A 17,569-nucleotide genomic window follows, 5' to 3' on the forward strand; every position below is an offset into this window, starting at 1 on the left:
TTCACATTTTTCTTCTAGCTCTCTTTTAAGATTGTTAATATACTCTTCTAGGAGAGATTTGTGTGATGGGGGCCAGGTAACATTCCCCTTTGGGGTATTGTCTGGAGACTGTTTGCTATTAGTCTCCTCAAGGTTGAATATGTGCTCTCTTTCTGTATAGATGCTATCAATCATCCTTTTGATTTTTTTTTACTCATTTTTAAAGCCTGTAGGGTCTGCCTTCAGGGCAAGGAGTTTACCATCTTCCTCTGCAGAGCAAGGATAGATATATGGACAGTAACTGTCCTGCAAACAGGCTGCAAAGAGTGATGAGGTATGGGAGTGCTCTGGGAAAATGTTTCCCATTAGAAGTGACTCAGATCTAGGTAGCACGGGATCAAGCTGCGGAAGTGTCCAGTGAAGAACCTCCACTGTGCGGATTAGCAACTGCCTTGGAGTTAGGGAATGAGCAGTGAAAGCATCACTATCCCAAGCCAAAGCCCACTTGGGTGGGGGAGAAGGGGCTGTGGGTATTAGAAACTGACCAGAGAATAGCCCTGCACGGACTGGAAGTATCTCTGCCTGGGGAAGCACAGTTGCATTGTGGGAGTTCTATTGCCCCAGGCTGAGCCTTGCACTGTGCAGATTAGAGGCTGCCCTGGACTGTGCCCCCCTGCCGTGCAGATTTGTGGCTGCTCCGAGCAAAAGCCCCATATTGCAGATTGCAGCTGTACAACTGTAATGTGGTCTGTGCTGAGTCACTTCCTGTTTTGGGTGGGTATAGCCAGATCCTGTTAGGTTTTGGTGTTTTTTAGGGTACCCTCCACCTTTAGCTTTATTTTCTCTGCTGATCTGCTGTTTTGCAACCAGAGCAGAGCAATCAGCCTATGCCAGAGTTGCCTCTGTAATTTTCTAACCACAGAGGCCACCCCTTCCCCCTGCCAGATCTGCTCAATATGCTAGCCTCTAGTTCTATTCCTGCCTATGCTGGTCTTTTCCTGCTCCTCAGGACAAACCTTTTCTGATGAACTTCCAGATTATCTTCAGCTGGTAAGTTGTGTACTTCTAATCTTCATGAATTTTACCAGTAAAGCACTATTTTTGAGGCTGAATTTAATAATTGGTTGTGAGGGTATGAGAGGAGCTTAGAAAGTCATGTGTGCCTTCTCCACCATCTTGGCTTCTCCCCCATCTATAATTATTTTAATGGAATTGTCTTTCCATTTCTCAATGTGGAACTTTTTTGGAAACAAAAAAATGCTGGAGCTTTATTTGGGTTTATTTTATATCTTGCAACTTTGCTAAATTTGTTAATTATGTAGGTTAGGATTTTCTAAAGTGGATTTTCTAGGATTCTCAAAATATAATATCATCTCATATGGAAAAAGTGATAGTTTTGTTTTCTCCTTGCCTAGTCTAATTATTTTTCTTCTTTAGTTAATATCACTAGCATTTTTAGTACAGTATTGAATAACAATTATGATAATGAGCATCCTGCTTCGTCCTTTATCTTAATGGACAGCTTATCAGTTATTCCCATTATAGACAATGCTTACTGAAGGTTTTAGTTAGATCCCATTTATAATTTTAAGGAAAGCTACATTTGTTAATATATCTTCTCATGTTTTTAATAGTAATGAGTTTTATTTTCTCAAACTCATTTTTTTTCTCAGTTTTTTCTCCAATTGATATTATTATATACTATTTTATGATATGTATTGGTACAGTCAAGTATGCTGATAGTTTTCATAATATTAATCTAGTCCTACATTTCTAAGTTATTTGTCCTTTATTAAAAAGTGTGAGTAAAGGAGTATTTCATAGGCATCCAGAGAGGATTGGAAATTATTTGAAACTATGGACATGGTTACTGTAACATCATGCAGGTTTGTTGAATGCTCTTTGACAAATTGACTTGTCCCAAAGTGAGAATAATTTCTATAGAAGTTCTACACCCATCATTTTATGCACCCACAGGAAAGAATTAAAAATGAAAAACAAATAAGCAAATAGCAACCGAATAACTTTTGGAAGAACACAGAGTGATTATTGGGCAAATGGCTACTGCCTGGTTATGATGTAAGAGATGAAGAGTTTTGAAATATTCTAGAAAGCTGTCTTAAATTTGGATAAGATCTCTTGCCCAGGCCATCCAGTATTATACCAGGAAGAAAAGTAATTACTTATCATGGTTTCATTGCTTTCCTGCCTTCTGACAGGGAAATGACAATCTTCCAAGTGGAGGCCCCAAGGAAGTAGAACTGGGGAGGCTTCTGCAAATCCTATGGGGAAAGTCTTTGTTCTTTCTGAAAGGGAATTATGTAAACCTAGTTAAAATTGATTAATTGAGTCATACAGTCACTACTCAATGAGTACAGTATAATCATTTATACTGGACATATACATATCCAAGCATGAAACAGACATATTTAAAGAACCCAAGATCATCATTAAAGACACATGGAACTAGAAAAGGAAAAATTGTAAGAAGCTTCATAGAGTTGGAAAAGAAAAAGAGAGAGAAGGACATGTCACAAGGAACAGAGGGCAGATCACTGGGATCAAGATTGTCTGGGTCAAACAACTAGTAGGAATGTCAAGCCTAAAGTTAAACTTGTCAGACCACAGCGCCCAAGAAACAAATTCTGTATCGCCTTTGTCACCTTGGGTTCCTTGAAGAAAATCTGAAAGTCTGTTTTCTAAAGTCTGAGTCATTTAAACAGTTTTTTTTTTGTTTTTGTGAAAAATACAACTAAACCCAAATCACTGGTCTTTTCTAGTGTGATTGTATTTTTTTTCCTATATGGAGTTGATAAAAAGCAATTGGAAGAGAGAAAGATGTATGAAGAGGAGGAAGAAAGAGATAGGGACAGATAACTAAGATTTTAAGACATATTAGCATGTCATATTCTGTCACAATGAAAATATTTTAACTAAAGGATTAAAGCTTACAAAAATAGAGAGAATAATATACTATTTTGTTACAATTTTCAAGAGATGAGAAAATAATTGTCAATGAGAGCAGCAAATAGGAGTAGTAAAACAAACTCTGCTCTTTGTAAGACATCATTTATTCTGATATGGAATGCATTCTCTTTTTGCTTACATCTTCAATATTCTTATTCTATGACTCAATCAGAAGACAGCTCAATCTAAGAGTCTTTCCTGATTTCCTCAGCTGAATCTACCCATATATGTACATATTTTATTCTCATTTATATCTAGAACATTTTTATTATAGTTTTTTATTTACAAGACATATGCATAGATAATTTTTCAGCATTGACAGTTGCAAATCCTTTTGTTCCAACTTTTTTCCTCTTTCCCCCCACCTATTCTCTCAGTTGGCAGGTTGACCAATATATGTTAAATATGTTAAAGTGTAAGTTAAATACAATATATGTATACATGTCCAAACAGTTATTTTTCTGTACAAAAAGAGTCGGACTTTGAAATAGTGTACAGTTAGCCTGTGAAGAAAATAAAAAATGGAGGCAGACAAAAATAGAGGGATTGAGAATTTTATGTAGTGGTTCATAGTCATCTCCCAGAGTTCTTTCCCTGGATGTAGCTGGTTCAGTTCATTACTGCTCTATTGGAACTGATTTGGTTCATCTCATTGTTGAAGAGGACCATGTCCATCAGAATTGATCATCATATAGTATTGTTGTTGAAGTATATAATGATCTTCTGGTCCCGCTCATTTCACTCAGTATCAGTTCATGTAAGTCTCTCCAGGCCTTTCTGAAATCACCCTACTGGTCATTTCTTATAGAACAATAATATTCCATAATATTCATATACCACAATTTATTCAGCTATTCTCCAATTGATGGGCATCCACTCAGTTTCCAGTTTCTGGCCACTACAAAGAGGGCTGCCACAAATATTCTTTCACAAAAATACCTATACAATTCTTAGAGCCTTTTAAAAAATCTCTTCTTTGCTTTTTACCTAATATTATACTTAAGTATGAAAATATCATCTTCCCTTTTCCACATGAAACATGATCTTGTAGGTAATAGGAATGGTATAGTATTTTTATCTTTATATATTTCTTCATTTTGCAATATATTATCCAGCTATTCAAAGAATTAACAGTCAAAATGTAGAGTAAATCCTATTCAATTAAGCATCTTCTATGTGTTATGCATTATTCTCAGTGCTGGTTAAACAAAGACCAAAATAAAGCAGTTCTTGCTCTCAAAGAGCTTACATTGTATTCCATGAGAAGCAACATGATCACAAAAAAGTAAAAACAAATATTTAAAAACTAAGTGCAGGGTAATATCAAGTTGGGAAATGGACCAAAACTGAGGTAGTTAGGAAAAGTTATGTGTAGAAGATAACAGTTTAATGGAGTTATGAGGAAAAGTAGAAGGGAAATTTATTTCTAGAAGGGGAAAATAATTTTTCCAAAGTCTTGGTAGCCGGAAATGGAATTCATGGAACAGAGTTAGTCAATTAATCAGTATTCATTTATTTTGTCAATTATGTGCCCATAATAAGGGATGTGCCCAAATGAAAGGAAAATGATAAACACTGATGTCTAATGGGTGAAACTATATGTTAACCCCCCCCCCAAAGCAAAGAAAAAACAAAAACAAAAATGTATGTGCAATCAAGCTAACCTGGGATAAATTGGAGATAAGTACGTAATAGAAGAAGACACTAGGAATAATCCTAAAACAGCAAGTAGTGGGAACATGAATCTGAAGTAAAGCAATTTGGAATGAGCTTAGAGATAGGTTAAAATCATATTGCAAAGTACTTTAAATATTAATCAGATGTGTTGAGATATTATCCCAAAATTAATAAGATGGCTGTGATGCTTCTTAAGCAGGTAATTGTCAAGATCAAATGTGTGCTTCAGGATTGTTTATTTAGATGCTGAAGAAAAGATTGTTTAGAGAAAGGGATTAGGATTAGGAAACTTAGTAAGAAAGCTACTCTACAATATCAAGTAAGAAGTCAAAGTGTCCTGAACCAAAGAGATGATTGTATGACTGGAAAGGAATAGATGGATATTGAAATGTGGAGGTAGGCATTATATGCTATGAGATTAGATAGGAACTTGTGGGAGATTGGAAACTGAGGAGGATTCTGAGGAAGGTTGTAGAGGGCTGCAGATAGTGGGAGAATGCTAGGTAATGTATAAGATCTTTCAGCCCAGAGGGACCCTGCTGACAAGGTCTGATTTGGCTCCCCGTCTCCCTTTGGTGTTCTCACCCTTCCTGAGAAGTCATAGAGGGCATGATCACCTGTGTTCTACTTGAAGCAAGGGATACTTACATGAGAGACATTTACATATCTATATCAGGGTGCTTATAGTTAACACATGCTCAATGTGCTGTGGTAATGTAATGCTACTATACTTAGCACTTACTCAGTGTGTTGCGGTGATGTGGTGATGTAATGGTTCTACAGCTGGCACATGCTCAGTGTGCTGTAGTAACGTAATCCTACTAAGGTATTTAAGGGCTGAGAGGACTTGAAATACATGGGCTCCATCTTTGACCATCCCCATGAGTCTCCTGCTTCCTTAACTCTTCCACTAAGACCAAGGACTCTGGCTGGTCCTAAGATCCTCCAGAGAGCTAGTCCAGATGGTATATTTTGATGCCCCAGTGTGGGGGCTCTAGAAAGCATAGTACATTTTGGCACCCACAACTTGGGGGCTCTAGAAAGCACATTACAGAAAGTCAAGCACTGCTGTTACTACAATGATAGTGGTACTGTGGACAGAAATATAGAAGTGACAAGAGGACTGGGTTTTGGGTTGGGATGATAATCATATCTGACTTGGACATATTAATTTTGAGAAATCTATGTGGAGATTTCCAAAAGTCATGGTGGTAGGAATGAAAGTAAAGATCAATTAAGAAATGTGAAGAAAACTATAAGGAAACAATCTTGACCAGAACTATGAAGTGTTTCAATTTGTAAAACCTAAATTGTTCTCTGTGGATTAAATAGATCATGGTAAGAAGCATTGTGAGTTAAATGGATCATATATAAATATATTAAATATAAATGGATCATATAAATATAAATATTTTCACAGGATCAAGAAACCTATCAGTCAACTCCATTTTGGCTAATTATTTACATATCCAGTATATGGAAGTTACAGTCATGTGTATTTCCAGCATGCTTTAATCCATTTCCTCCTTAAGCAATTTCAATAAAATACACAGATAGTTTGATAACAAAGCCCCTTTGTAGACATGCTGTAGTGTGACTTTCTTGCTCTCTAATGAAAGGTATACCTACATGGTTCTGTGGAGAATATAGTTCCTTAAAGAAAGATTAGACTGATCACCCTGGCTTTGTATACCTTTTTTGTCAGAATACCCATGTCACAACTAGATACAATAGCATAATTGAGTAGCCTAGTCTACAATTTTCTACCAGTTTTTTCCTCATTTTTTTCTCTTCCCTAGATGAGATATATATTTTACTGAATAGAGTGGTAAAGACCCAATATAATTTAAATGTGATTTCCCAGTATCATAATTAGTCTTATGTGATGGGAATTATATCTTAACATGACCTACCCTGAGATGGAGTGAATCCTCATGGGAAAAATAGGCGGATGATCCCTGTGCGAATCTGCTTGGTCTTCACACTGTAGATTATGGGGTTGAGCACAGGAGGTACCAACAAGTAAATGTGAGCCATGAAAATGTGGACAAGGGGAGAGGCATGCTTCGCAAAACGGTGGACAAGAGAAAGGCCAATCATGGGCACATAGAGGATGAGGACAGCAGAGATGTGGGAGGCACACGTGTTGAGAGCTTTGAGCCTTTCCTTCCGTGATGCTATGCTTAGCACAGAACGGAGAATGAAGATATAAGAAACCAGAATGCCCAGAGAATCAAATCCCCATAGAATGATGATAAAAACCAATCCATAGATGACATTAAATTTAATATCAGCACAAGCCAAGCGAATCATGTCCTGATGTAGGCAGTAGGAATGAGAAAGGACATGGGAGCGGCAAAAAGGGAAGTAAGCAAGACGAATCATTAGTGGAATCATGGTTAGGGAACTCCTGAGAAAAGCTGCCATTCCAATCTTGGCAATGCGTTGTGGGGTAAGGATGGTGAAATACCTCAGAGGATGACAGATGGCTACATAGCGGTCAAAGGCCATTGCCAGGAGCACTGCTGATTCTGTGGAGGAGAAAGTATGGATGAAGAACATCTGTATCACACAAGTGTTGAATTCAATCTCTCTGGAGATGGACCACAGCACTCTCAAGAGTGATACAAGAGTGGGAAGGGACATGCCCATGTCAGTGAGAGACAACATGGCCAAGAAATAGTACATGGGTTCATGAAGACTTGGGTCTGTTCTGACTATATGAAGGATGGTACAGTTGCCCACTATCCCAACCAGGTAGAAGATGCAGAAAGGGATGGAGATCCAGTGGTGAAGTGACTCATAACCAGGAATTCCAATGAAGTAGAATGTGGTAGAAAGATCACTACTGATATTGAAGTCTGCCATGGAGCTCTGGAAAGAGCTTCAATCCCATGTTACACATGCAATTACTCCTAAAAAGAAATGAAAGACATGAAATGGTTGTAAAAATATGCTTTACAATGTATTTTGTTGCTATAATTTGCTGTTTTCTTCTTAATCATTGCTACATTCGCCACTCTTTTTTCTCTTTGTTTATAAATACTCCCTCCTTTTTTACTGATTTTTTTTAGTTATGGAGTTTGCTAAGTGATCCATTTTCTCCATAAACAGCTGGTTAGAGCAACAATAAGCTTCCCATTCTTATTTAAAAATACCTTTAATACAGAAAACTGTTTGAAAACATGTAGTTTTGTATAACTGAGAAACAAGATCTACTATTTAAAGGCTAAATTAGTTTAATATCCTATACAGTGGGACACACCTTTTTTGGCTCTGTGGGTCACCTCTCTACCTCACAATTTAATCAGTTTCTTTCTAAATTTTTTTTCGATTTTATTTTATTCTCTGCCACAGTAGTATTAAAATCAGAGTCTCTGGTGGTCAACCCAAAGATCAGGATGGACCTAGATGGGAATAATCTAAATTAGAACCAGATGAGTAATCTTGCAGTTTGAATAGAATATCTTTGTTCCTTTATTAGAACTCTATAATGTGGATAAGTGACACTTTGACCCAGGAAATTATTTAAGCCCTCATTGGAAATTTTTGTAAATTTGGGTTTTTCATTTATTGCCTTAAATTCTCAGTGTCTTCTATATATAATAAAAGCAGTTTTTCTAACTTATGTCTAGGATAATATTCTTTTAGCCTCCCAGTCTGTGAAGCTTGCAGATATTCTCATATATTCATTCTGCCTCAGTTTCCATATTTGATCAATAGTCAAGACTTGTTGGTTTCATATTATGTGTTCTTTCCCATACTCATACCTTTTTTTTCATTTCACTTGGATTATTGAAAAAACCCTTTTAATTAGTTATACTGTCTCTTCCCTCTTCCCCCTTACTACTCAAAATGCTACTCTCTCTCTCTATACAGACTCTTAATTTTGGATTTTAAAGTCCTTCCTAATCATTTTGCACCTTTTGTCCTCATTCATTATACATTATTCTTAGTCATGCACTCTTTGTTCCATCCTAATTAGCCTAGTTACAATGGCATTCTTGTCTCTTACATATGGCATTCTTTCTTTGTGCTTTTACAAAAACTGACTTCCATATGTGACATGCACTTCTTTTTCCTCTCTACTTTTATTGTTCCCAATTTCCTTCCTCTCTCAGATCATACTAATACTTTCTACTTTCATTCTTTTATGTTTCACTGCTAGCTAATGCTGCCATCCTAATTTCTTTCATTTAATTTCATATTATTTGCCTATGCTTTCCTGAGAGAATATAACTTAACTTGAATGCAGAGACTTTTTCATGTTATCTTTATATACAGTGCCTATAGTGGTACCTAGAAATTTACTAGGCTGCTAAATAATATTTGTTAATTGGTTAAATGAAGTCATAAGAGCATGTCAGTTTTCAGAGATTCCCTGGCTTTTTGGAACATTTGGATAGAATCATTAACATTTTTTTTAACCACCAAGATAATCAATAGCTATAATGAATGTGTCAGTCACATCCTCATGTAGATTCAGTATCTCAGATCTCTTATCATAGATTTCTTATAAAATGCTTTATCCCCTCATCTTCTCTGGCTTTAAGACTTATTCACATACCACTTTCTGCTGAAGGTCTTTCCAGATGCCTTTTTCACTCCAAATTCCTTCCATTTGTTCTGCATATATCTTGTATGTACTTAGATATTTATATGAAGTTTGTATTTATTTATATGTAGTTGTTACATTCATATTTATCCCCCATTGAAATATGAGCTACTTGAGGACAGGATTTGTTTTTACTTTTCCTTGTGTTCTAGTTCTTGGCATAATACCTGGCAAAAAGTAAGTGCTTAATACTTACTGATTGATTTAAAAATATATAACTTCCTGCTACTATCATCTCCCACTTTCCATCCAAAACAAAGGGGAATGTATTTTAATATCAATTGTCCAGAATTATTTAATGTTTTCAGTCGATAAAAGTTCAATTTCCTTTTATTGGTCCTTTTAGTTTTACTTTTGTGGTCACTGAGTACCTAATTTTTTAGGTCCTGTTTCTTGTTCTCTACTAGTACTTACAAATCTCACCACATTCCTCTAAATTCTTCATGTTTCTCAGTTCTTCCTGTCAAAATGCTTTCATGCATTCCCCAATTAAAGGATATTTACTTGATTTAGTTTTCTTACCACAAAGAGCATTGCTATGAATGTTTTGTTTTAAACATGACTTTTGTCTTTGACTTTCTTGGGGCCTATGTCCCAGTCATGGGATCAGAGTCATCAAATATGAACAGTTTAATCTATTTTTTATATAATTCAAAATTCAACTTTTCATCTACCATCATTTTATAAAAATATATCCGTAAATTAAATTGCTGTTATATGTTCCCAGAGACCTTAGCAATTAACTTCCCATTTTATAAGTATCTTTGCCAATCTGAAAGGTATCAGATGACTCTTGAGGTTTATAATTGATCTGTATATCATATAATAGCTAGTAATAATATTTACTTTGTGCCAAACATCAAACTAGGCATATGTTATTATATTTTTTTGTCCTAACACTCCTGAGAGCTGAATGCTTATAATTATCTTCAATTTACAGATGAAGAAACTTAAGCAAACAGGAAGTTAAGTGACTTGCCAGGTGACACACAGCTAGTGAATGTCTAAGGGTAGATTGAAAAATAAGTCTTCCTGACACCTAACTCCAGGCCCAGTGCTTTACCATCTGTGTCACCTAGCTCATCATTTTTTTTAATTCTGTTTATTTTTGGTCTTTCTGTTGTTATTCATTTGTTTTAAAATTTTAGTGACTCAATTTGGGACTTTCCTGGCAAAGGTACAAGAATGTTTTATCATTTTCTTCTCCTGCTAATTTTACATATAGGGAAACTAAGGCAAACAGGTGAAATAATTTGACCAAGGTAACACAGCTAGTAATTATCTGAACCTGGATTTGAACTAATGAGGATAAATTGAAGGTCACATCAGATGGAAGGGAAAGGGACTGAGGAGTAGTAGGAAATATTTCTGGCAGATATGGTAACTTAGCTGAGACTTGAAGGAAACCTGGGAAGTTGAGAGGCAGAGATCAGGAAGAACATTTGTAGGCATGTGTGTAAAGTGAGGAGAGCTACACAATTTATAATAAAGATCCGTTATCATTCAAAATCTTCAATTATACCATGACATCTAACAATGATAAGATGAACAATAATCAACACAAAACAAAAATAATAATAGCATCTATTTAGCTCTGACAGCTTACTAAGTCCTTTCTTTGCAACAACCATCTCCAAATAATAGATCCAGCTATCAAGTATTTGATATAATACTTGAACCCATGCCTTCTGACTCCCATACTATTTTTTTAATTCCTTTACCTCTGAATACTTGATAGTCTAGATAATCTGATGATCTATTAATAATATGGAGGGTTTATTAGAAGACTAAAAGAAAAATGTGTGAAGCATAATTTACTGCTGTACTTGTTACAGAAACCATATCTTTATTAATGTAGTAGAACATTAACTCACTATTAATAGAGTGTTCTACATTATCACCTATAAAACTGAAAGATTACTCAGTTTTAGAATTTGTAACTTGCTATAGGTTGGGAGAGGGCAAATAGGTGGCACAAGTGAAGAAATACAGGACTCAAATTGAAAAAGACCAGAACTTGAATCCTGTCTCAGACATTTGCAAACTGTTATTCTGGATAATCCTCTTAAGTACTCTTCCTCAGTTTCCTCATTTCTTAAATCAGGAAAAAAATAGTACCTACCAGATTGAGTTGTTATGAACAACACTTTGTAAACACATATTGAGACTAGTTATTATATTACATTATTACTATCATCATCAATATAATTATTCTCATTAATGAGAAGAGTATAAATTTGAAAAGTTTGCTTAGGACACTGAAATAATGATGAATATTTTTATGTTGTCCCCATTATCAGGCTGGGAGGTAAATCATAGAAGAAGGCAACCATCGATATCCCCTCCTGGATTATTGCCTTATTGTCATAAAAGGGCTTGCATAGTTCAATGAAACTGTGAGCCATTTCATATGGGATTCTACAAGATGGACAAGTCATAGTTAAGACTTCTGACAAATGGTGAACCACTACAGAAGAAAATAGCAAATCAGTCCCAATATCTTGCTGAGAAAATTTCAGGAATAATATTATATGGATTTCAGGAACATGAAGAGTCAGATATGACTAAATGATTGAACAGCAAATCATTAGTGTAGCGAAAGGAAATCTTTGACTGGGTGATATGTTATATAGTAAAGGAAGAAAAATGAAAAGAGAATGACTGCCAATATTCTAGGGATAGGGAGTCAGTAAGTGAAGGACAGGTCAGAATTTTGAATGGTAGATGGGAGGAAAATTGAACATCGAGACAGCTTTTTTTTTTTTTTTCTTCAAGATCAGACTATGATGATGGAAATAGTTCTGTTTATTTATTAGGATCTTAAGTTCTGGGGATGTAATTATTCTTCAATCTGCCTTTTGTTTAAGGTAATGTTCTCTCACTATTATTTCCCTAAAGTATCTCCAGTGTTTAATTATAGTGAACAAGATGCTAGAATGGAAAGGATACTGGATTTGCTATAAGATCTGCATTTAAATGTTCAGTTTCAGCATTGAGTTACATGCTATTTTTGATGCTGGGAAGTCACAACTTGTTTAGTTTTCTTCTAGGGAAAAATGAGGTGCTTTATCTTGAAGATATTTTTAAAGAATTCATTATAATTTCCCTCCAAGTATGTGAGACACTGATATGTTTGGGAATTTTTGAATTCTGTATTAAGGGAGACAGAAATTCTCAGATAATGATTGACCTCTAGTTGAAGGAAAATTTAATATTTTTCCTAAACATAATTACAACTTTTTCTTTATAATAGTTCAGAATTGGAAGGAGATGGGAATAAATTGAGGGAAGTTATTCTATTTGATATAGCATGAAGCCTGAGAATCTTCCGGCTGAACTGGGAAATACTTTTGGTAAAGCTTCCCTTGAACTTGATAATTATCCTACGTGTGCTTTTGTATGAGACCTTGTGAAAAATCATAACAAAAATGTTCAACAGCCCAAATCCTCTTAGATTCTCTCTGTCCCCAATGCCAACTCAATATCTCAAGCTTACTTCTCCATTCCTGAGTTCATCTTTACATCATCTTTGCCTTCCTTTTACCTTTCAAAGATTCATTCAGATTCTGAAGGATGTCTTCTTACAGCTGAATCACATGTCCCTTGCTATGTTGTAAGCTTGCAAGGCCAACTCATATAAATCCAATCCTTGTTGTTCAGCAAACTCAACAATTCCCAAAGAAGGTAATCTTTCCGAGCTCTAGCTCATCCAAAGATTTGAAGTTCTCCACTTAAGGGACCTCAGAGTTCCCTTGTGGTGAGGGATTGTGCTTTGACTGAAATCAAATGGATATTACTTGATAAAATTAGAATCTGCACTCTACTTTTCTTGTGCTTTTGTTATTAAGAACAAGAAAAATCCCTAGGTCAGCCTTTCACCATCTTTTGCAAAGAAGCCATTACTAGTCTTCTTGCCTTCAAGGTTCCCCTATAGTTTATCTACCATACAGTTGGTAAGTTAATGTTGTTGCTAAAATACATGTATTATCATGCCACTTGCATGAGCAAGAAGCTTCACTGATACCCCATTGTGTCTAGGATAATCCCAAAGGCCATTGGTGTATATAAAGTTCTTCATAATCTGGCTCTCAGACTTTAACCTTGTTGTAGGAGCAGGTAGGTGGTACAGAGGATAAAGTTCCTTACCTGAAGTCAGCATGAGTCATCTCCATGAATTCAAATCTTATCACAGAAACTTATTAATAACTTTATGACCCTGGACAAGTCATTTTATCCTATTTTCCTCATCTGTAAAATGAGGTGGAGAGGAAATGCCAAAACACTCCTTTATTTTTGTTCAGAAATCTCCAAATGGGGTCACTGTGTCAGACATGAATGAAAAAACTAAGCAACAATAAAATATATTTATGTAAATAAATATATATTCACAAACATAAACATAATACTAATAGTGAATGCAAATTAAACAACAAAAGATATAACTCACATTAAAAAAGTTCTTGGATATCCTCTGTAATTTTTAAGATGTTTTTTAAAGTAGTTTCAGGACCTAAAAGTTTGAGAACTACATTTGTCTCAGCATACATAGTCTAAAGCATTCTGAATGATTAACTATGTAGGTCAGGCTATTTATTAGGAGGTATTGTAGAAGTAAAGAATGCTATCACAAAAGTCATAATCCAAATGGCTATTTTATTGGGCAAACCATACAGGAACATATGCCTCCTTTTTTTTGAGTGAGGCAATTGGGGTTTAGTGACTTTCCCAGGGTCACACAGCTAAGAAATATTGCCTGTCTGGGGTTTTCTTTGAGCTCTACACTTCAAGCCTGACTTCGGGCCCAGTGCTTTATCTACCTCACCATCTAGCTGCCCCTGTGTACCACTTCTTGTCATGCAATTGCCCCGGGATCTTAACAACCACTGGATTTGACTTATATTGTTTTATAGCTGTCTTATTAGTGGTAGCCAACTCGTAAATATCTGTGAGACACTATTGACCATTTTCTTGCTGAAGGCAAGGAAGAGATGTAAAACAACAACAACAACAACAGTATACTAAATAATGGCATAATGAATGTAAGCTTCTTGTTTGTTTGTTTATTGTCTCCAACGTCTAAAACTAACTCAGGCTCTTTAATAGGATCTTGATAGAAGTTTGTTGAATTCAATTGAATTGCAGGTTTGGCCTATTTACACAAATGTAAACTGGCAAAATTCAGCATGAAGAGCGCTTAGGGAATGGCCTCATGTAATGCTGGAGAAACTGAGGCAAAATAGAGATTAGAGAATATTTAATATTTTATTTGAAAGAGAGAAATTTATTGGGACAAAATGGATTCATGGTTTGGTCCCAGGGCTGAATGAGACTATTGTCTCCAAGAATCCAGCATCCAGCTAGCATCCAGCAGCCAATGTAAGTTCTCCATGATATATTTATACACAATAGCTAAACAAAGGTAGGGAGTGGTGTCCAAACTCTGGTGAGTGGGAATCTCTAGGCAAAAACCATTAATTCAGTTCTGACAGGTTGGGGAGAAGGACCATAAATTCTAACAAACTGAGAATTAAGAAAGTGTCTGGCTAGAGAGAGAAAATCTGGACTCCCCCTTTTTGAGTTTACGCAAGGACAATTTTTAACCTTAGAGCAAGTAGCCCTGAGTTATAGCAGTCTTAATGAACCAGAGTGGGGGTAGTAACTAAGAGGATTGAGGCAGAACAATTAAAGAAATTGAGGCAGGACCAATTAGGGAAACTGAGGTAGAACAATTTAGAGAAACTGAGGCAGAAAAATTAAGGAAACTGAGGCAGAACAATTAGGGAAACTTAGGCAGAATAATTTAGGGAAACAGGACAATAAAAGAGAACTGTGGCACAATAATCATAGCATAAAGAATCCAATGAGTTAATAAACTGATCTACTTTCTAATTTCTGAATTTTGCATTCTATCTCTGGCCTTTACAGCTTCTCAGAAGTTTCCCTCCAACCTCAAATATTTGAATGTGCTTTCCATCAGTCTCAGTCTTTCCTCTGTCTCTCCATATCTCTTTCTCTCTATTTCTGTCTGTTTCTATATCTTTCTCAGTCTCTCTCTTGTTCTCTTGTCAATCTCTGTCTTGATTTATCTCTCTGTGTGTCTGTTTCTCTCTTGTTCTCTGTCTTTGTCTCTATCTCTTTCATTCTCCATCTGTATCTCTTAATTTTCCTATCTCAGCTGCTATCTTTGTGTGTTTCTGTCTCTGTTTCTCTTTCAGTCTCTGTCTCTGTTTTTATCTTTTTGTCTCTGTTTTTCTTGAGATCTCTGTCTCTGAGTCTGTCTCAGTCTCTCTTTGTCTCTCTCTGTCTCTCTCTGTTTGTCTCTCTGTCTTGGTCTCTGTCTCTGTCTCTTTGCCCTATGGAATGCAGTAACTGGCACATATTAAGGACTAATAAATGCTTGTTGATTGACTGCTTTCTTCCAGCTTCCTTCAAGATTCAAACAAGTGTTAGCTGCAACTGGAAGTATTAAATAATTCCTCTAATTCTTATTATTCTCTAGTTCCTCAAATTTTCTTTAATTTGTATACCTATAGAGAGAATCACCTACTAGAATTTAAGCTACTTAAGGTCAGGGATTGCTATACCCTTTTTTCTCCTAACTTGATTTCCTTAATTAGCACATTGTAGGACATTTCACACAGTAGGAACTTAACATGTTTACTGATTTGAAGTAAACATTAAAGTTCAATTAATAATCACTTGGGGAATCAAGTAATGTAAACATGGAGTGCATAAGCACAAAGAAATTTAACATAAAGCAAAGTTGAAAAATAATTGAATTGCTTTTACAGTAATCTGCATTTTTAACAATTAAATATATTCCAAGTTCCATCAAGGTTTTCACCCTTAGTGGGTTTATTGTTTGACTCAACACTTTTTGGCATATCCCAAAAAGCCCATATGGTCTTTTGTAAAAAGCATCTTAGATAATTTAGCCAGGAATGGGTCCTTCTATTTTGCAATTTCAAGCCAATCTGTAAATCAGAGGCATTTAGAATTGCAGACATGAAAAGAAGAAAGGTGAAGATCATTGGATACAAGGGGATGGGGGCAGTTTTCTTAGGCTCTCTTTAAATGACTAAATTCTTTGCTATAAGTATTACTTGAAATGTTGTATTTTCCCATCTCTATTCCTTTGAATTCGAATATTCCCCCTTTTCCATATTCATCTCTTGAAATACATGCCTCTTTTCAAGACTCAACTCAAAGAATTGTTATTCAAAAATACTTTCTAGATTTCCTCAGTTAATTTAGCCCATCAAAAATATTTACTTAAAAAAATTCTATGTAACTTTACAAGCTTGGGGAGAAAGGATAATTATCCCAAGACTCATTAGGTTCCCAGAGCAAGGTAACATCTTCTCTTCAAGTTTTCAGAAGTACCCTTGATAGGTTAAGGATAACTTTATCATGTTATATAGTTTGAGTCTTTATTCTGATATATTTTCCCAGTATTAATTGCCTGTGATTAGGACAGTAGTATCCATTAACCAATTAATGCCAATCAATTTTTCAAGGGTATATTTACTCAAAAATATAGAAAAAAGATAAATATAAACATCCCCTTCTAGGATTTGGGGACACATTCTCCCTTATGTTACTTTGGTCACTAAGGGGCCTAGGTTCAAATTTAAAACAGATATCTTAAAGTGTTGACTTCTGAATGAGGCATTCAGTGTATAAATCTCCCAATTAATTATTATATGTATTGGTATTCTGGATTAAATAGGTCACTAGAAGTTTTGATCTTTATTTAACTCAGTGCCTGAAAATGGATTGTAATCACCTGACCTCTGATAGCTTAATCTTCCAACCTTTCAAAGCCTGTAAGGTCACAGTCTTTTATGTCTCCATCACTCCTTCTTACTCAAGGCAGGAAAGCATAGACACAATAGGGCAGAAGCAATAGCAAGATCTATCAAGTGCTTGTGGCTTCATGCTAATCCAGGTGGGGTAAGTAGAGTACTCTCACTTTCTCTCTCTTTCTCTCTCTCTCTCTTTTTCTCTCTCTCTCTTTCTTCCTCTCTCTCTCTCTCTCTCTCTCTCTCTCTCTCTCTCTCTCTCTCTCTCTCTCTCTCTCTCAAGGCATTTTGTGTGAATGCTCAATTCAGTATCAGAAGCCAATAAAAAAACCATTTTTTCACTGAATGGATTAGAGGATAGGAAACAGAGAAAGAATACTAGGCACATTCTCTGAAGCAGAGAGCTCCTCAATTCCACATTGTCAGGAATTCCCAAATTCACCAAAAATGCATATTTTTAGAACCAAGCCTCATTGGCCAAACCACTATTAATGTACTTCTATTTAAATATATAAATTTTCCAGATTAT

The 17,569-nt window shown here is 35.6% G+C and overlaps 1 protein-coding gene across 1 annotated transcript; it reads right to left on the reverse strand.

The window, feature by feature from the left end:
* Nucleotides 1-6,555: 6,555 nt before the first annotated feature.
* LOC127557467 (olfactory receptor 51G2-like) lies at nucleotides 6,556-7,491 on the reverse strand. Its single transcript, XM_051990780.1, has one exon. The coding sequence runs from the start codon at nucleotides 7,489-7,491 to the stop codon at nucleotides 6,556-6,558; it is 936 nt and encodes a 311-aa protein (XP_051846740.1).
* Between the last annotated feature and the right edge of the window lie 10,078 nt (nucleotides 7,492-17,569).

This window comes from Antechinus flavipes, chromosome 3 (genome assembly GCF_016432865.1).
Source record: "Antechinus flavipes isolate AdamAnt ecotype Samford, QLD, Australia chromosome 3, AdamAnt_v2, whole genome shotgun sequence".
Taxonomy (NCBI): domain Eukaryota; kingdom Metazoa; phylum Chordata; class Mammalia; order Dasyuromorphia; family Dasyuridae; genus Antechinus; species Antechinus flavipes.

Excerpts from the sequence above, each read along its gene's own strand:
- LOC127557467 (XM_051990780.1), bottom strand. The coding sequence starts at position 7,491 with ATGGCAGACTTCAATATCAGTAGTGATCTTTCTACCACATTCTACTTC.